Below are 21,314 nucleotides of genomic sequence, written 5' to 3'. Positions count from 1 at the left end.
TTGCGCCTTATATTTATGAACATTAGCGTGATGAAAGTAGCGTTTGGAATTTACGTTCGCGCAAATACGCTGTCAAAGAGAGAAATTACGGAGCAGGACGGCGGATTTCGAGGAGGAGGCGGAACTGACCTGGATCTCTAAATGCGATCTCACGGCGCGTGATAGCGCCGTCGAATGGAAATTCGCATTCCTGCGGCAAGAGAGTATAATACATACGTCACACGTGCCGGACACAGTGCGTCAACCCAAGTGCGCAATTTCAACGCGATTTTATTTCACGTCACGCGAGAACCGAATCTCGATTTGACTAATTTTACGCCGTTCGCGAAAAATCCCGTTTCTTTTTTTTTTTTTACGCTAAACGAATCGATTTTTTTCCTCTAAAACGCTCGACACAAATTTTGTTTTATTGTCAAATTAAAAAGCAAATCCGCGCACGTCGCCTCAGCGAATTTTATTTTATTTCTACTGCAAATTTTATTTTTATTTACAATCGGATTTGTTTGTTTAATTTCAAACCGAATTTTTCACTTCACGGTAACCAAGTTTTAAATTTTTGTTTTAGCTTGTCAAATAAACTATGACTGTATGATGATTTTTATAACCACACACCCAGTATCTAATTTTAATACAAATATGAAATTAAATTATATACTATCATAAATTTAATTATATATCATAAATTATATATTATATAAATTATATATCACAAGATAGGAAATAAAACACATACTAGTAATAAGTAAAATAAAAAAACATTGAGTATAAGTTTGTCTTTAAGATATCGAACATATGAAATCCACATATTTAAAAATATTAAAATAAAATAAAATTTTCTTTTTATACATTAAAAATAATAATATTTAAAAATATTAAAATAAAATAAGATTTATAAAATTTGCGTTAAATTTTAAGGTCCAATCATAACCATCGCCATCGTCGTCGTCGTCGTCGTTCTCGTCGCCGTTGAAAGCTCTCGATGCTGAAACTTTCTTCCCGAGGTCGGTGGCCATGAGCGGAGCTCGCGCGCCAAGGTCATTGATTCCACCGGCAGTTCCGGCTCGGTTTCTGGGCCAGGTTAACCGACGTGTCCGCGACGGCGACGTCCGGAATATCTTCGCTCACCGTGACGTCGGCTCGGCCTGATACAGCAAGCCGGTAACGAGCCGCCATCCAGCGATGGACGTAAAGCTATTTGAACCAGCGGTCATAACCAGCAAACACAAAATTTTCTTCGTTAATTAATATATTAGAAAATAATTAAATAGTTTAATTTAATTAAATAGTTTATTTTCGCGACAGATAAATAATTAGTTTTACAAGATAGGTGTTTAATGATACAATTCGCATGAATATGAATTTCCTTTCAAATGAAGAATTTTGATAGAAGTTTGAGAAATAATTGAATTAAATATTAAATTAATTGTTGAATTGTTAATTGAGCTTAAGACATTGGTACCGAGAACGACTTGTCTACGTGATACTTTAATGACATGTGAGGCCTCTTTCGATACGAGACTCCGATTCTTACAGTTTGTTCGGCTAACGTGTAAATTACAGCCCTGCTGACACTATCGGAGCCCCACTCGCGGATATTCCGCCGCGCAAAATGCGAGCTGGCCGTTCATTCACGTCTAAATCCCCGCTTAGTAGCGGGGCATTGACGCGGCGGCACGTGTTCCGCACCGCAATTTTAACCCTATATAACCTGGAAAAATCTAAAATCTGATTTGGAGCGTCACGCATAACTAAAACACTTTCATACACAGATATCAATTTTACTTTACGCTTAATAAATAAGGAGAAATTTAATCTACCTCTTCTAACGTATAATAAAAAACTGAATAAGTTTCTTTGACATTTAATTAAACAACTTTTTTACAAATTTTTTAACGAAAGAAACTTCTCTCTCTCTCTCTCTCTCTCTCTCTCTCTCTCTCTCTCTTTCGCTAATTTTATAGTTATGCAAACTGAGAATTATCGAGAATTAATTGTTAATTGAGCTAGATTTTCGCGATAGAGGTAGTTGACCGCGTTCGATAAGCAACCGCTTAATTGACTGCATAAGACGCGACACGAATTAAAACGGCATGCGCGAGCTCATGCCCGAAGATGGCACGCGGGTTTACCTTGAGGAGGTCGCGGTGCGTCAACCTCATCCTCTTCCTCCTTCTTCTTCTTATATTTGAAGGATGCGATGATCCAGTACCAGAAAAAATCCTCCTCCAAATAATTGTATCCATGTCGTAGTCGTCCTTGACACGATATGTAAATCGAGCAATTATTTACAATATTAATAATTTTTTATTCAACGCAAATATAGCTTTAGTAAAAAAAATTTACACTGTTAGATTTTGAAAAAATTTAAAGATTATTTTTTGCATTAATAATACCCAATTTAATCAAACTACATTTAATCACATCGATAACAATTACTACTCATTATTTGAATATTACTTGAAGATTTAAAAAAAAAAAGTTTCTATTTTGCATGTGCTTAATAAGTCAATGTGTCATGATTTAAGTAAAACTGTAAATAGAAAAAAATTTACATATAAATTATAGAGATGTTGCGAAAGAAAAGAAGAGGATCATTCTTCACACATGTTTATGACAGAAACCGGACCGAGGCTCTCCTCGTGAACGTACATCTAGGAGATCTCGGTGCGACCGCGCGCACGATGACAGCATCCGGCGCTCGCGGATGACGTCATACGGCGATGATCGCGTACGATGACGTCGACAATGATCGCGGATCGGCAAAAGAAGGAGGAGGTGGAGAAGGAGGAAGGAGCCCGAGCCGGCAGGCCAGGAATCGACGTCGCGCTGTTTCGTTGCCGGGCCAGTTTCTTCTAGTTCGCCGTGTCGTCGACTTCTTTCGCATTCTCGAATTCGCGATCCCGAACGTTTACGAACCGGGGAACGCAGGTCGTCGATCCGCGACACCGGCCGGACACATGACAGTGACCCACTTAGCGGTTCCGGTTTGTATCGCGCGATTGTACGGCTCGCGATCGGGCGATCGAGTAAAATGATTCGACGAAATAATGACACCGTGTATCAATCAATCGTAATCGAATGACGTACTGAACGCGCGATCGATTTTTTTATACTTGATACCGTACTCGATACCGTACACTCGTGATACTGCTCGTTTAACGGTGGTTCCCCGACCGATCGAGTGCAATCAGCAAAGTTGAATTGTTGAATAAACGGAATGAATCGAGTAAAGTGAGTAAATGAAGCAATCTAGAATAAATCCAACTCGATATATGGATGGGATCTGGTGGAAACGTGGCTAATTCCCAAGGCATACTTGCCTTAGTCACGAGCGCGACTTTAAATTGAAGAAAACACAGTCGGAATGGACGGCCATGTTTAACGCCTAAAAGTGTGACTGATTATTAAATCATCGTTTTAATTTGTTGGATAAATTACAAATTATATAGATGTCACGTTTAACTGTCAAATGCGACCGAGGCACAATTTGTACTTGTTAGTCAAACTTGCGATTTTAATGTTGAACAAATTGTACATCTAGCGTGTTAGTCATTGTATGATTTATTCATTTGATACTAAGATTACATTCAACATTAATCATTGTAAAAAATCGATTGCATTTAGTATGATTATTCATTAAAAGTGCCTACTTTCAGATGCTCCGTTTAGTGTAAATCATAGCACATGACGTTGTTATCACGATGTTATCGCCGGCGCCGAGAATTAAACGATCGTGTTTAACGCTAAATGCAATCGTGCGACTCTCAGACGATGATTCAATCAGATGATTCAATTCCGAATGATAATTAATTTAATATATTACCGACATATTTTATAATCGGAGTCAGACGGAGTCAAACATTCGATCGAGTCGAGATCAATTCATCAAAAGTTGCAATATCGAATAAATGGAAATACTAGAGTGTGTTAAATGGAATGCTAAATGTAGCATGTTGACGCAAATACACTTCCAATATGATGTAAAATAGTTCTTACCGAAACATTCGCGAAAACGATTAACGCCTCGATCAGTGGTAATGAAGGAATTTGCATCAAAAGCAGCTAGATCTCAATCTGATAACTCACTACTCGATCATGGATCTCAAGTTTTTCTAAACTTGGATCGAGTATGGCGAGTACGAGTTTCCGTGAAAAACACATACTAAGAATATGTGATATGACATGCAATGATAATCACGTATAGATATTTTTGCAGAAAAACAATAAAGATTAAAAAATATAATCTATAATAAGATACATAACACAAGCATAGTAGAAGCTTGTTCATTATTTTATTATTTCTATTATATTTTTTGTATTGTAATTATTACATTACACTATTTTTATATATATATTTTTTATTATATATATTTTATTTTATATATTTTTATTTTATTATATACATATATTATATATATTTTATTTTATATATTTTTATTTTATTATATATATTATATATATTTTATTATATATTTTTTATTATATTTTTATAATATTTTTATTATATTTTTATTACATTTTTATATTTATATTTTTATTTTTTATTATAATAATTTCATTATAATTTTATTATAATTATTACACTACACTATTCATATATATTTTTTATTATATATACATATTATATTCAAAGATATATATATATCGTGAAAATCGTGTCCAATAATGAGAAAGATTCGCTGGCATAAAGATTCGCCGCAGGCGAAGGAACTTTATAGAATTCAGGAAGGCGATAATTTAGTCTCTACGTGAGCATTATGTCGCCTCGTGCCAGATTTGGTGAGGAACACTTGTTCTAACATGCGAGATCCTACACAGCTCTTATCACGTCGCTGTTATTTTGTTTTATTTTTTTTTCTTCGTCCAGTCGAGGCAACTATGCAAATTTCTGACGAACGATCACGTAAATAGTAGGCGTTAGCTTTTTCGGGTCTGTTTGTTTTTCGATATCGCCCATTAGAAAGGCAATTCCTCACGTTGCAGAGTCTTGTCACACTTATCACGGTTTAATAGAATTTATTGCCGACAAATTCTATCAATTAATTACATTAATATTCAAGACGATTCAATCGGTGCGACAGATATCTTAACGATTGAAAATTCTTACATTAATTTAAATCGAGTCCGTTTTCCTTCCGAATTCAAAAAAGACCCTTATTATGTCTCTTTAATCCAGTGATGTCTTACTACTTTGACTGATTAGCACTTGTAGAGAAAAGTACGTTTTCTCTTATATTGTCTCTCTTGACATATTTTAGACATATTTTTTGTGTTCCTTAAATTATGAAGTAGTAACGTTGTTATATCCTAACTAATGAAGGATCAGGACAAAGTCCACCTGTATTTCTCTGTCTTTCTTTCTCTCTTTTCCTTTTTCTCTCTTTTTCTCTCTGGAGAATGACTCGCGCACTCGAGTTCATCGACGGAAATACATCGCACGAGTCAGAATGCCTTTCCTACGTTCGCCTAAGTAACATACTTTGTCTATATACACATCTGTCTATCTTTGACAATAAGAGATTGTATAGTTAATCAATTCATCTTTCTACATTCTAGAACATAAGCGTGAATCTAATGCTAAATTTATTTTGATAAAATTAAAACTTTCGACTTTAATCTCTTATAATTTTATTCTTTTTTTAAAGCCGATTAAAAAATCATTCTTATCTCGATTTGACTCGAATTTAAAATTTTGACGCATTCTTGAATTTTTCTCTACGTTAACGATTTTTGCGATATATCATTGGGCTTCTATAAAAGTTGACGGATCCTCTCGCAAACCGCCGGTCCAGCCTCGTGATTTTCGGAGCATTATCGAGACACGCACTGGAGGTTGTCGCGACGGCCGGTTGCCTGTTGCCTTGAACCATGACGGTGCGATAAAAATGTCGGCCGTTAATTGGTCCGCGTGTACACGCGGGACCGTGCATAGATTTACGTAATATACGTGAATTTGCGAGAGAAACTCTAGCGGCGTGCGATAACGCGAATATGCGACGTGTCGGCTCTGATCGCCATCAGCTGATCTTCGCAATTCATTCGTCGAACGTCAAAAGCGCGCTAAAATTTTCCCTTTCTCTCATTGAAAAAAAAAACGACGTCGCGTTAAATCATTTTCCTCCAAGTATGTTCGTTCGAATCGCTTTTATCGTCAACATTATCGCCAGTATAGTCGGATAACCCGAAGATTACGTTTTGTCAAGAAACTTTGCGGATCCTAAGGAGACATTCTTTGAGAATCTTTTGCTTAATGAAAATTCAATTGGAAAAACTATCGTTTGCAATTCTGATAATATATATTCAAGTTTTTTATCTTAAGTTTCTTCATATTTTTATCCATGTTGCGAATTTTAATAATTTTTGTAATTATTTTTGACAGGATTTTTTTCTTTTAATTATATATAAATATTAAGTGGCACACGCGAATATTATTCTTTTAATCTACTTTTATTTACATTTGTTCGCTCCTGATTAATTTTATAATTAAAATCACATTAGCGCTGCATGATCATCAAGGACTTTTCCATTTGTGAAAGTCTTAAATTCGAAGAATAAGAGATCTCTCGATCTCTCGCGCTACAAATTTTTAAGTTCGAGACATTAATGTGCTCTCTTATTACTCTATTAATTTCCGCTTTTTCGCGCACTATATGCGAGAAGAAACCAAGGCGTCAAATAGTATACTTTTTTCGCGAATCTCGATGAATCTTCAGACTTTCCTCTCTCTGCAGCGCATGCTTGCTGATAAGCATCTTTATTGCGCACTGGCGCAGAACTCGACATAATTCATCCAGATCGAGATCTTATTAAGAATATCGATTTGCTGAGTACACGATTCCTCTGTGCAAAGCATAAATAAATTAATAGAAACTAAAGAATAACAGATTTTTTTGTAATTTTAATTTTTATCATCAAAATTCTTTCATAGTTTTTAATCCCTACAGGGGATTAATTTTTATATTAATATAAGATTTATACAATTTAATTTATTTTATCTTTACAATAATTTTATCATTATATTTTGTCTGTGTTTCTTTTCATTTTTCATCCAATAAAAATATTTTGTAACTGCACACTATTGAGTGCAAAAGATACGAGGGCAGCTAAGGAGGACAGATTAAACATTGTATTGATCTTTTTTCCTACAGACGGAATGAAAGACTGGCGATGCGCTCGATCACATTGGATCGTAAGTGACTGCTCGATCGCGAAATGTTCGAGTGTGCGTAGTGACATCACTTGAATGGGTTACACCTGTGTGGAGCGGCCACTGTGCATTCCACGGGATCGTGGAATGCGCGATAGTCTGCACATTTCCAATTGAAAGGCATCCAAGAATGTAACTTCTAACGAGGAAGAGAGAAGTCGATCGGTGAGAAGTCTTTACATCTTTATACAAAATGCACAATAATATTTTGCTTTGTATGCATTTCTCTCATATAATACTGAATATTATTGCCGCGTAATTTTTGTAGAGAGCTTGAATTTATCAGAAACACTGCGAAGAATAAGTAAAGCAATTTGTGGAAAAAGAGCCCCTAATTTCATAGAAATTAAGCCCCTCGAATAATAAATATTTGTCTTGATCTAAATTATTTTCATATGAATTAATTTTATTCATCGAATTTTTATTTCAGTTTTAAAAGATTAATTTGATTGAAATTTATTTCAATCTTAATTTAATCTCATTCAATGTGACTTTTTCTCAATATTTTTTTTTATTAATAAGCAAATTAGCGCTTGTTATTTTTTCGGGTAATTATTTAGCTTAGAGGAGCCACCTCGGATAACCTTGACCTTGACATATGTTGTCACTGTCCTGAGTAACATTCAAAAGGTTTCAGCCGGCGCTCGTTGTTTATTTAAAAGTTATTAACAAAAGAATTTCACAATTTTAATGCTTTTTATCTCCGAAAATATTGATTTGAGAAAAAAATTTTTAAGCAAAAAATAAAGCCGCTGAAAAACTCTACAAAAAAGGTTATATCCTTTTTTTTCCTACCTACTATTTTAGCTGTTATATAAAAAAATAATTATTTTAAATATCATCACTTGGAGGATCACTTTAATCATTATTTAGCGGAATTTATTTTCAAAAAGACATTCGATGATGAAAACCGATTAGATGCTTTCTTTCGAATAATGGCTGTTATGTATCCTATCAATAAAAATATAAATGAATTATAAATTACAATAAATAAACATTTATGCTACTTCCTAAAATTATTATTCTTTATTTTAAATACATTTAATACAATTAAAAAATATCACAAATGTATGTGTACACACACACACACGCGCGCGGGGGGTGCAAGGGGGGGCCTTCGGCCCCCCCTCCCGCAACCACCCCGCCGGTAGGGGACACATTACGAAGAGTTGAATCACAATGGATATATGCTGTAAGTTATAAAGCGAGGTCCACCTTGCCTACCGGCGGGGTGGTTGCGGGAGGGGGGCCGAAGGCCCCCCTTGCACCCCCCGCGTGTGTGTGTGTGTGTGTGTGTACACATACATTTGTGATAATTTTTAATTGTATTAAATTGTATTAAATTCTATATAAATTTAAATTGTATTAAATGTATTTAAAATTATTATTTTTTTATATATCAGCTAAAATAGTAGGTTTATGGAAAAAGTGTATATAACCTTTTTTGTAGAGTTTTTCAGCGGCTTTATTTTTTGCTTAAAAATTTTTTTCTCAAATCAATATTTTCGGATAAAAAGCATTAAAATTATGAAATTCTTTTGTTAATAACTTTTAAATAAACAATGAGCGCCGGCTAAAACCTTTTGAATGTTACTCAGAACAGTGACTTTGATAACATATGTCAAGGTCAAGGTTATCCGAGATGGCTCCCCTAAGCTAAATAATTATCTTTTTTCGCATTTGTAGCCATTTTTCAGAGATGTACTTTTTACCTTTGATTTTCTTTCAGTAAGAAAATCGATGCTTTGTAATTTACATTTGTATTCTCGGCGCTTTCAGTTTAAACTGCATTGAATTCGCAGTTCAATACCATTTCATGAATATATATTCAAAGACAAACTGTGACATTTGACTTCAATTAATCAGAACAACCACGGAGTTCTTTTTGTTACTTGGAGTTTTTCACAGCGAATGATGCATCCGGATGAAGTCTTCATCGGCCGTAAATCGCGTTATATTGGGTCGGTGGGACTTTCGTCCGTTTGCAAGACTCGCCAAACAACGATAAATGATCAACATAACATGATAAATATTCAATAGTAAACAACAAATTTGAAATTTGAACGGCAAGTTCCGATCATCGTTTGTCGAAAATTTCGAATTTTTCTTATCTATTTAATTTTTAATTGTACATTAATATGTATATACGCATAATTTATAAATTATGCATACCTAGATATACGTAATTTATAAATTATGCATAAATACGCATTAACTATTGAAACAATACACAAATGACACATATCGCAAATATTTTTCAAGTTAAAATGCTGGAATTAGATTCTCGTCTCTTTCGACCTTTGATATCCGTAAAAAAAGTCAACGTCTGTCTGGAGGCGTCACGTTGTGTTTAATAAGCGTCTTTGTCAGAGGGAAGGGGGAGAGAAAGATCAAGGGAGAGAAAGAAAAATAAATTGTAGCAACTTATCGCGACCTTTCTTGGGACTGGTATCGCTGTCATGATGGAACAGCAACCGTCGTTCTTATAGTACACGCGATTGTCACGCGGCCGACGACTGACGATAAACGTACACACGCAAACACGAAGATTGGCGATCGAAGCCCCTGCCTGTCGCCGTGGATCGACGTTTCGCAGTCATTCTAATCGATTCGAAACTTGTCTCTTCGAGGAGTCTCTCGGTGCACGTCTTTTTTGGCGGTTCAGACATCAGTACAGAGTTTTTCCGGAGTTTTTCAGTAACGCGAAAATGAGCAAGAAGCTGGCTGCAGCAAAACTCTCAGTCGCCGAATCTTTCGACAGATCGAAGAACGTCGTGGGCGAAATAAAAGAATGTTGCTCGAAGAAGAAGATAGCACCAAGTGAAATACCGATTGAGAAACCTAAAGAGATTGCAATTAAAACAACGAAAATACAAGAAGCGCAGAAGACAAAGTCTACGAAGGATGATAAAGTTGAGAAAGCGATTCCTACAAGAGCTACTAAAGAAAGTTTTGTTAAAGATATAAAACAGATTCCTGAAGTTACAAAAGTGCACGAAACGCTGAAGAAAGAATCTCCTAAAGAATCTCTTAAAGATATCAAAGATATTAAATCAGAAACTCTCGCGATTTGTGAAACAAAAATGAGCGAAACTCTGAAGACAAAATCTACAGAGGATGATAAAGCTGAGAAAGCGATTCTTACAAGAGTTCCTGAAGAAAGTCCTGTTAAAGATATAAAACTGGCTGAGGCTTCTGAAGTTACAAAAGTGTACGAAACGTTGAAGAAAGAATTTTTTAAAGATGTCAAAGATTTTAAATTAGAAACTTCTACTCCGATTACAAAAGTGAGCGAAATTCTTAAGACAGAGTCTACAAAGGATGATCAAGATGAGAAAGATGAGAAAGCGATTCCTGCAAGAGCTCCTGAAGAGAGTCCTGTTAAAGATATAAAACTGGCTGAGGCTCCTGAAGTTACAAAAGTGTACGAAACGTTGAAAAAAGAATTTTTTAAAGATGTCAAAGATTTTAAATTAGAAACTTCTACTCCGATTACAAAAGTGAGCGAAATTCTGAAGACAGAGTCTACAAAGGATGATCAAGATGAGAAAGATGAGAAAGCGATTCCTGCAAAAGCTCCTGAAGAGAGTCCTGTTAAAGATATAAAACTGGCTGAGGCTCCTGAAGTTACAAAAGTGCATGAAACACTAAAAAAAGAATTTCCTAACGATGTCAAAGATTTTAAGTTAGAAATTCCTGCTGAGATTGGTGAGATTACAAAAATTAGCGAAAGTCTGAAGACAGAGTCTACGAAGGATGATCAAGATGAGAAAGATGAGAAAGCGATTCCTGCAAAAGCTCCTGAAGAGAGTCCTGTTAAAGATATAAAACTGGCTGATGCTCCTGAAGTTATAAAAGTACACGAAACGCTGAAGAAAGAATCTCCTAAAGATATCAAAGATATTAAATTAGAAACTCCCGCTGAGATTCATGAGATAAAAATCGAAACTCTGAAGACAGAATCTACGAAAGATGTTAAAGATGACAAATCGGGAATTCCAACGAAAGATTTTGAAGAAAGTTCTGTTAAAAATACAGAACCAGTTGAGGCAGTTGAAGTTATAAAAGTACACGAGATGAAGAAAGAATCTCCAGAGGATATCAAAGATGATATATTAAAATCCTTCATTGAGGCTTTTGAAATTACAGATACGGTAGAAGCGCTGAAGGCAAAGTCTACAGAGGCTATCAAAGATGATAGTTCAGAAATTTTTTTTCAGGATCCCGAAGAAAGTAATGACGAAGATATAAAACTCTATCAAGATAAAGATGCAAAGAAAACGAAGAAGATTCCTGTCCTTAGAAAGGTTGTATAAGCTTTGTTTAAAATTATACTAATGGAAATAGCTTACAAAATAAAACTTATATAAAAATTATAAAATAAATAAATACTTACTAGTAGATGAAATAAAAATTTAAATAAAAATTTTTGAAGAAATGTTTTAATTTATATTTGTAAAATAATTTTTCTAAAATATATTGACTTAAATGCATTTAGTATTTTTTTAAATATAAATATAAAATATATATAAAAAATAACTTAAAAATCAAAAAAAGTTTAAAAATTTAAAATTTTGATTTGTTCAAAATTATTTTCAGTAATTAACTAATGTAAAAACTTTATATTATCACTGTAAAGTTAAATTATTGACTAAAAAATATTTTATCTATCTAATTTTATATATTTTGATACATATTTCATGTGTTTATTTTTATTTTTATCTAGCAAGAATTCAATTTTCCTCGCAGGACACATTTTTAGTTAAATTTGATAAACAAAAAATGATAAATAACGAAAGTACACGCAACACGTATGTATGTACATATACGTGTGTGTGTTATTTAAAATTACTTAAATTTAAGATTCGTTATTTAAAAGAGTTTTAAAATATAATTCAAGTACGTGAAAATTGATTAAAATTAAATAACTAACGTAGGATTTGCTCAACCCTTGGGATATTGGCGTGCGTAAAATTTGGAGGCCCATATCAGCACCAAATATGAACGAGCGTCCTTTGGTCCTAGCGATACATCTGTCGCCTTCATTGCCAATTGAGATCTTCGAGGTGTTTGCGGAAATTATCGAAGTCGTCACGAAGAAACCGGTCGTTCTGTTGTACGAGACTAGATTTGGACGACCGGTCGCCAAGGATATCACCGATATAGGTAACAGAGAAGAATCCTACGATTCTATAAAAAATAGGAAACAATGTTTCGTATAAAGACTTTTAGGAGATTTTTGAAGACATCTAAAATTTGTTCGCTTAAACATTATTTTTGTTCGAGATCCTTTCCTTAAACATCATTAAATGTCTCCGTGATCTTCGCGATGTTTAATTGCAATGATTCATCATGACGTCATCACGCTCTCTCACCTTGAGACGGATAAAAGTGTAGAGATTGTTTGATACTTATCCGGGAACAACATGAAATGTATATGTATTATCACGTTAGAAAATAGAAATTTATTATCAATATCATTTAATTTTTTTATTTATTTTCTAGCTATCCTGCCAGCGGCTAACAATTGGGACGATGGTGTGCTCCTACCCGCCAGCTTCGTTTTTGAGCATCATCTGAACAAGAACAATTCGCCTCATGTTTATGCCGACGTAATCGTCGCGGATGATCGCGCTTCTCCCGTTGACGTAATTAAAATTATCAGAAAAATCATCAAATTATGAAAAAATTTGATAAATTTAACTAATTAAATTTATTAGATTAGAAATATAAACAATCTAAAACTTTGGATAAGTTTATGATTGCTATTATTCATTTTCGGATTAAAAATAGAATTATGTTTTCAAACGTTTCATTAAAAACTTTTTGTCTGCAGTAGAGAATCATTATTATTAACAGTTTTATTTAATTGATTCTATCAATTTTCACAATTTTGATTTACATTGTATTATATTACTTTCTTTGCAATTCTCATAAATATTTCGACTATTTAAAATATAAAATTTTTAATCATTTTGTTAACTTTTAAAAAATTAATCTATTTATTTAAGATTAAATTAATATCAAATATAAATTAAATTTTATATCAGTTTAAAATTAAAAATAAAAAGTAAAACGTCAAAAATTCTTTCATTAGGACTTAATTTTGAGTTACTCATCTTTGAGGCAAACATTTTTGTTAAAATTGTAGACTATTAAGGACCTGCGAGGACACAGATGTGCCATTCCAAATAGATGCGATAAAATCTGCGCTACCTCATTGCTCTTCAACTACTTGCAATCGAAAGGCGAAAACCCAGCGTTTTTCGGAAATATACTCGGTCGGTTTACAACATCTCATTTATATATATTTATTATATTTTTTTATCTATCATACAGATTTTCATATTTATTATCTATATTCGTTTACTATCTACATTTATTTTTGCTAAAATTCTTCTTGAAAGATTACACATATAAAAAATGTAAAAAAAAATCGAATTAAAAAGATATATTTCTGATGTATGTTTTATGTAGTGAGAATCTTAGTATAAATAATTATGAGAAAATATACAGAATATAGAAATTATATATAGTGTCTATATAGATACTAAAAAATTATTTGGGGTGAGATAGTATTAAATAATAATATATCATCTGTTGCATTCTCGATGGAAAAAGGGCGAAGTAATTGTAGATCGTATATTTTACCGAAAATTCAATTGTATTTTGCAGATGCTAATTCGCAACTTGAAGTATTGCAAATGGTTGCCGGCAAGCAAGCGGAAGTGGGTATCCTGGAAGCACCGGTAATCGGATGTCACAAGATGACCATAATCGGCGCAGAATTTCTTCAAATTCTCATCAGTTTGGGACCTTTGCCGCCTTATCGCATCATGATCAATAAAGCACTAGGTATAACATTTCTCTATCTGCGTTAGAAACTCTCAAAATACCAATATTAACGTTAGAAAGATTCTATGAAATCGTTCTACCGTTTTTATGGCTGATAATGATTAATGTAAATAATAAATAAAATTAATGTAACGCGGCTAATTCATGAAGAAAAAGCATTTCAAAAAGTAAAATTAAAATTTAAAAAATCTATAAATATGAAAAGTATTATACACAATATGAAAAATATAACAGATCTCCTTCTAACGTTAAAATTGCAGCAAAAAGGAAAAACTCACGAATTTGTTTTTGATTTTAATTTTACTTTTAATTTCATTCCATTTCGCTCTGTAATAAGTTGACATTCCGTAATTAATTTCTATAATTAATTTTTCTACTGTTTATTAGAGAATACACTTGCCAAAGAGCTCACAACTTATTTGCTGAATATCAGTCAGCGCAAGGAATGGATGGACAGGCTGTCATCCTTCGGCATCGTCGGTTTTGCCGAAAATTCAACGGACTTTTATAATTTGGATGAGATAAAGTCTGTAATCACTAGTGTACGTTATTATTAGTTAAGATTGTTTTATGATATATTTGTTATTTATCTCTCTCGTAATTTTTATGTATACTTTCTTTTATTTGAATTTTTCTTAATAATATAATCTCTTATTAAATCTAAGTAAATATAATAATTCAATATATAATAAATTTATCCTCGACTATATACATGATTCGTTAAAAAAAGTTTCTCTCTCTTTCTATCTCTGTCTCTCTCGCCCACTCATTCATTTTCTCTCACTCTTTTTCCCTCGTCTAATTTCGCCTCCTCTCCGTAATAGTACACACTCCAATCGATTCTAAGTTGATCCGCGATCGATGCATACAGAATAAAGTATTATCAAAATTCACTTTTTAAATTGTACATTATTTCTATAAATCATGACATAAGTAACAATAACAACACGATAAGACTTGTATCCTGGTTGGTGCATTTAATTTTTTTTTTGCTTTTTATTTTTGATGTCTCAAGAGTTTAATTTTTCACTTTTTCAAAATTTTTCAGAAAAGTTTACGTTTCATTTTTAGATTCTGCACTTAGACTTTTTTTAATAAAAAAAAATTTTGAAGGCTTTTTGTGCCCCATTGCAGTTATTATAATTGAATTATATAAATCATTGTAAAATGAAAGATTGAGATTTACAGCTATATTTATTAATTCACGAACCGTCAAAATACTAATGCGTTTTATTAATTTATGTTACAGAATGTATGGTAACACATGACAAAACTAATTTCAACATATTTTACAGAAAAAAAAATTCATATAATTTCTCGCTTATGATATCATAATTTCGTATGGCTGCAATGAAGAAACAAAAGTCTTAAAAATCATTAATTTCTTCAAGATGCTTGAGATTTTGCTTTAAATAATGCTCAAAGCGATCTGAAATTTTTACGTTTCAAAACAATTAAAAAATATTTCTTAGTCTAATTTATTAAGCTCGTGATAGCTTCAGCCTACATTTAAATCACTACGTCGTCGGAAGGACCTCAGAGAAGATCACAAAAAGTTAGGCGGAAGCATTCCGTCAGCTGGACGTATAGTGCCGTTCGTTAAAGCATTGTTCAGAAACCCTTCTAGCCGCATCAAAGGCCCACCACCGCCGTCCGTAATGTTTCGCATACGCGAATAATATTGCTCCGACAATAGCATCAGCAATTTGTGAAACTGTGTTGGATAGGCAGTCCATAACACATTACCAGCAACCTCGAGCATATCCAATATTAAAGTCGCGCACAAGTCGCACATGTCAGTTCTTGGTTCTGAAAATTAAAGAAACAAGTTTTTACTTTCACAGCATCATTTTTGTTGGATTATTTTTCGCAGTATATTGACAACAAATTTATTTTCTTTATATATTATCAAGATTCTTGTTTCGCATAAAAATATTTTTTATATTTTTATATTTTTGACACTTTTATATACAGACGGTACTTATAGATTTCATTTCTTATAAATCTGTCTTTTTATATTTCCAATAAATGCGCGTCTCAAATTTAGAAAATTAATACTTCAATTTAAACAATTACATCATAAAATGTAATGCTCTTACCAATATTTAAAACGGCCGCCAACCATCTCCAAGCATGCTGAAGACCATAGGGATGAGCCTTGGCGATACTCCTCCGCTGTGCTGTGACAGTAATCGACGCATATAATCTCATCAAGCCTGACATTCTCTTTAGAAACTTGTCTTGCTTTTCGACAGTGCCATCCTCAGAGTATTTGCAGCCAAGGGATTTATAATAATCCTCATTTGATTGGCCCTCTTGTTGCGATAGGAAGATTGGAATAGTGAACGGACATGCTTCGTGAAGATGTGCTAGGAAAAGTTCACCAAAATCCGGATGCTCATTCCAGAGAGCAACAACGATCATCGCCACGGGAAATGCCATTTCCGGCTTGCTGGACACCAGCGTCTCGCCCTGACTCTAGAAATTCATATTCATATCAAATAAAAATTCATTCCTTAGATAACAGAAAGATAACAGAATTTCAAGCTAATAAAATAATTTGTTTATAGTTAAAATTAATTTTTCTATTTAAAAGAAAATTTTATTAATGTGACAAATAATGTAACTTGTTTATTTTTTTTTTTAATTATGACTTTAAGAAAGAGATTTCCACAGATACGTACAACTATCTTTTTTGCCAAATGATCCTTGCAGAAAATCACTCCTTGCGGATGTTGCATCACGTTCTGAGATGATTTTCCAATCAAAAGATTATGCAATCTGTCATATTTATCTCTCAAATGTTGTTCGCTAACGCCAGAGATCGCATTTACTGGAATATTGATTGCTTTCTGACACTCGAAGCGAAATTTCTTCGTAGCAATCGATTGTAAGAAATCCTTGCAAGTTTTTTTATAAAGGTTTAAAAATTGTTGACTCTGAATGTAAATTTGCAATGACTCCTTATCAACGTATTCACAAAGATTTCCTGCAAAATTTTCGACATAAAAAACACACTAATTAAATTAGATTAAATTTAATGAACATACTTTTTGTAATTAAGATATGTAATATATGAATTTGTAGAATAGAATATAAAATATTGTATATGCATATAATATTTAAAATAAAATTTAAAATATATTATTTAATTATATAGATTTTAACATGCCTTCTTTGCATTTAGAATCTACAGTAATTTCTTCCGATTTAGGTACAGATACAGATGTAACTGGCTCATTAATTGTTGTAGCTGCTACTTCCTGATTGGTTATTACACTGGAGTTTTGGTCTTTATTCTTATTATTCTCCTCAGCCTTGTTTTTATCTAGATGCTGAGAAGGTACTGTATCACCAGCTACAATATTTTCAGATTCCACAACTGATTGGACCTCATTCGTAGCTTGTGCTTTACGAGCCAATTCTGCTTCATATTGGGCATCTATTTTTTCTAAAGTTTAGAGCAAAATATATTTAATAGTAGTTTATAAAAATAGAAGATATACATATATATGTATATGTATATTTGACTATCTGCAAGAAATTCACGAACCTATCTCCGTCCGAAACGTAGTCAATATATCGTCAATATGATGAACTAGACTCTCGATAATATTCACATCCGAAGGAATCAATTCTCCACTCTATAAAAATCCATAATTATTATTACAAATGATATAACAATTTGTACGGAATAAAAAATGTTACGTTTTCAAAAATTTATGATCATCTCTTGTAGTAAATTATCTCAATTTGCCATTCAATAAAAATGTCTACAAACTTTTAATTTGTAAACAAACTTTTTGGGATAATTAATTTTTTCTTTTTTAATTTCCTTTTTTTATAATTACCTTGATTTTTTCATCTAAGGCTTCAATCTGTTGAATCAATTCCTTTATTCTCGCGGAATTTGCCGTGAGAATCACGTCAAATGCGTGCTTATCTTTACAGTTCTTGGATAACGTTACGATATCACAGTATTTAGCTGTAAACTGGCCTCGATGGACCATCACGATCTTTGTCAACTCCTCCTTTTCTTTCATTCGTTTCCGGTACTCTTCTACTTCTCGTTCCAGCTTTTCCTTTTGTTCCTGAGCACGTTGTGCTTGTAGTTGTTGCTCATGCCGCCTCTTAATCTCCTCTTGCTCTGCAATTCGCTCAACTTCGGCCAGGATATTTGCCAGTTTCTCCTCCGTCCGTCGTTCACGCTCACGTGCCATTAGCGAGCGCGAATTCGCCATTTGCTCCTGAATGACACGACCATTTTCCTTCATGTGAATAATACGACATTGGATTTTTTTCTGTAATATAGTTAAAGGTATCAAAATATAAAACATTGATCAATATCTCTTATATATAATCTAACATATATTTATTAATAAAAATATTTTTATGTAATAGTATTAAATCTTGTTAAATCTTCTTGAATATGATCAACTATAGGATAATTAAATTACCCTGACTTCTTCTTTCCTTTGCTTTTCACTTTCCAAAAGAATTTTCTTGATTGAAAAGTGAATGCCATTTGAAGTAGATATTGTGTTCTGCTTGGAATTATTATTAGTTTTCTGTGGAGTTTTAATGTTACAAGAATTTTGTTCATTCTCAATATTTTCCAGTTTATCAGAGTCATTTTTACTTGGCACTGCTTGGGGACTAATTGAGATACGATCCATCATCGCTGATATACGCGATGCTTTCTCTAAAGTGGACACTTTGAGACTCTCAAAGTCCGATGTTATATCCATATCGTGTACCTTTAAAACAGTATTTATTATTGTGCATTCGAATATAAAAACTTTCAGAGATCAAAATAAAAACTATAAAACCAATTTATATTGTTAATTTTTACTAAATACAAATTAAATTTGAAGGAAGTAAGTATAAGCATGCTATATGTAACAGATTCTATACGTTTTTATTAATTTATATAAATCAAATTTACTTTAACGAAAATTTTAGTTAAAGCAAATGAATTTAAAATATTAAAAATAGCAAAGTTGACGAAGGAAATCATCTAAACGTTTGTTGCAAATTATAAAATCTGTCCTTTTCGTCTATTGAATTAGAGCACTCAAGTCTTCATCACGACTCACCTTAGTTATCGGTTTCTCACTTTTCAAATGAAATGACATGATTTTTCGAGAAAATATACATTCACTCATGAATCTAACCTTACGTTCATGTTTTCAGTCATACATATTCCATTCAATATTCACGCCAAGATTGCGCCGAGATAACGTAAGACCACAGTATATACAGTAGCGCAACTCTCCCGATTTTGTGTAGCATAAAATGGAATGCGCATGCGCGAAGTCAGCGAGTATACTAGTACTGCCATCTGTACTTTCCTCTCATTCTCTCCTTTGGTTTTCGTTCTCTTTCTAACACATTATAATATGTAATATAAATTAAATTCAATAAAACTTGAATATATGTACATAAAGAAATTGTGAAAAATATAATACAAAATATATAATGCAAATATATATAAAATAGTACATATGACATGATGTGAATATTAATTAACCATTTTATATGTCATATACAGGGTGACCCATTTTAACTTAGGCAGCCAAATAACTCGAAAAATAAGCAAGATAGAGAAAAATGTTTTAGACAAAAGTTGTATGGTTTCGAGGGGGCCATAAGATGGTATCATTGGTTTGACCTTGAAGAGTCATTTGAAGGTCACGTGAAGGTCACTTCAATTTTTTTAAATGGAATACCCTATATATTTTTGTACATTCTTGTAGCTTATTTCGAGAGCTTTCCAAAACACTATAATTAAGTACCTTTCCGTTAAGTACTTTTTGAGTTATGATGCTTGAAATAATTTCTTAATTTTACATAAACCGTAAAATATCTTGTAAAATATTCATTTTTCGATTATCTTACCTTAATACTTTTATGTACAAAATAATGAGAGGAATCAATTGGTGTAAAGAAAACACATAGTTGTTTTTAAGAAAAAATATGGAATTGTTAATTGCAAATTACATATTTTTTCTTCGAAACAACTATGTGTTTTCTTTACACCAATTGATTCCTCTCATTATTTTGTACATAAAACTATTAAGGTAAGGTAATCGAAAAATGAATATTTTACAAGATATTTTACGGTTTATGTAAAATTAAGAAATTATTTCAAGCCTCATAACTCAAAAAGTACTTAACGAAAATGTACTTAATTATAGTGTTTTGGAGAGCTCTCGAGATGAGCTACAAGAATGTACAAAAATATATAGAATGTTCCATTTAAAAAAATTGAAGTGATCTTCACGTGACCTTCAAATGACTCTTCAAGGTCAAACCAATGATACCATCTTATGGCCCCCTCGAAACCATACAACTTTTGTCTAAAACATTTTTCTCTATCTTGCTTATTTTTCGAGTTATTTGGCTGCCTAAGTTAAAATGGGTCACCCTGTATAACTGATAGCAGAAAAGATATAACTCATAATACTCACGTATAATTTATAATATATTTACATATTAATACTTATATATATAATTTTTAATATATTTATATATTAATTGTACATACGTATATTCTATATATGTATATATTCAAAAACTTAAAATTAAAAAAAAAACATTTAGATTAAGACTACAATCACTTAAATTTTATTATATAAAATATATATATTTATGAGCAAAATAAATAAAAAAACAAGAAATATATATTTGTTAATAATATATATTTATTTATAAACAGTTGTATTTCGTTAAAAATATTTATTTCACAAACAGAAATAATCTTGAAATTAAACTTTTTCTTTCTCAAATCAATCATCTGACCATACCTCAACTACTCGATCCACCAGCATGAATCAGAAAGAGAAAATGAGAGAGTAGAAGAATAGAAACAAGAAAGTGTTTTACATTCAATTAAAATACAAATGTGAAATACGTTATAACATATATGTCATATAAACGTTTGATGTTTATATGATGTAAACATCAAACGTTTATATGACATATATGTTATAACGTATTTCACACATTTGTATTTTAATTGAATGTAAAACACTTTCTTGTTTCTCTTCTTCTACTCTCTCATTCTCTCTTTCTGATTCATGCTGAGGTGGACCGAGTAGCTGAGGTATGGTCAGATGATTGAGAGAGAAAAGGTTTAGTTTCAAGATTATGTCTGTTTGTGAAATAAATATTTTTAACGAAATACAACTGTTTATAAATAAATATATATTATTAACAACCCAGTGAACAAAGTAATATAGCAGCAATGTAG

General features: G+C 32.4%; 2 protein-coding genes and 1 long non-coding RNA gene across 4 annotated transcripts; 1 reads left to right on the top strand and 2 right to left on the bottom strand.

The window, feature by feature from the left end:
- Positions 1-758: 758 nt before the first annotated feature.
- LOC145959223 (uncharacterized) lies at positions 759-4,198 on the bottom strand. Of its 2 annotated transcripts, none has more exons than XR_014434947.1 (2): positions 3,997-4,198; positions 759-2,255 (listed from the first exon to the last, which is right to left on the bottom strand). It is a non-coding gene; the product is annotated as an uncharacterized LOC145959223 (long non-coding RNA). The 2 variants fall into 2 exon arrangements; XR_014434946.1 differs by lacking the exon at positions 3,997-4,198 and adding an exon at positions 2,553-3,983.
- A 5,225-nt stretch (positions 4,199-9,423) lies between these two features.
- LOC145959220 (uncharacterized) lies at positions 9,424-14,773 on the top strand. The gene is made up of 6 exons (XM_083077864.1): positions 9,424-11,514; positions 12,145-12,373; positions 12,713-12,855; positions 13,359-13,488; positions 13,883-14,062; positions 14,450-14,773. Exons 1-6 carry the CDS (start codon positions 9,916-9,918, stop codon positions 14,617-14,619), a joined length of 2,451 nt encoding a protein of 816 aa, XP_082933990.1. The 5' UTR covers positions 9,424-9,915; the 3' UTR covers positions 14,620-14,773.
- On the bottom strand, positions 14,661-19,316 carry Gle1 (Gle1 RNA export mediator). The gene is made up of 8 exons (XM_083077865.1): positions 19,159-19,316; positions 18,520-18,819; positions 17,914-18,363; positions 17,616-17,706; positions 17,235-17,513; positions 16,747-17,051; positions 16,162-16,540; positions 14,661-15,871 (listed from the first exon to the last, which is right to left on the bottom strand). Exons 1-8 carry the CDS (start codon positions 19,225-19,227, stop codon positions 15,609-15,611), a joined length of 2,136 nt encoding a protein of 711 aa, XP_082933991.1. The 5' UTR covers positions 19,228-19,316; the 3' UTR covers positions 14,661-15,608.
- Positions 19,317-21,314: the final 1,998 nt, after the last annotated feature.

This window comes from Camponotus vicinus, unplaced genomic scaffold (assembly GCF_025532165.1).
Source record: "Camponotus vicinus isolate PSW18456_S1 unplaced genomic scaffold, iyCamVici1.0 SCAF_1, whole genome shotgun sequence".
Lineage (NCBI taxonomy): Eukaryota > Metazoa > Arthropoda > Insecta > Hymenoptera > Formicidae > Camponotus > Camponotus vicinus.
Note: the sequence above shows the minus strand (reverse complement) of the source record. Positions and strands in the feature narration are given on the sequence as shown.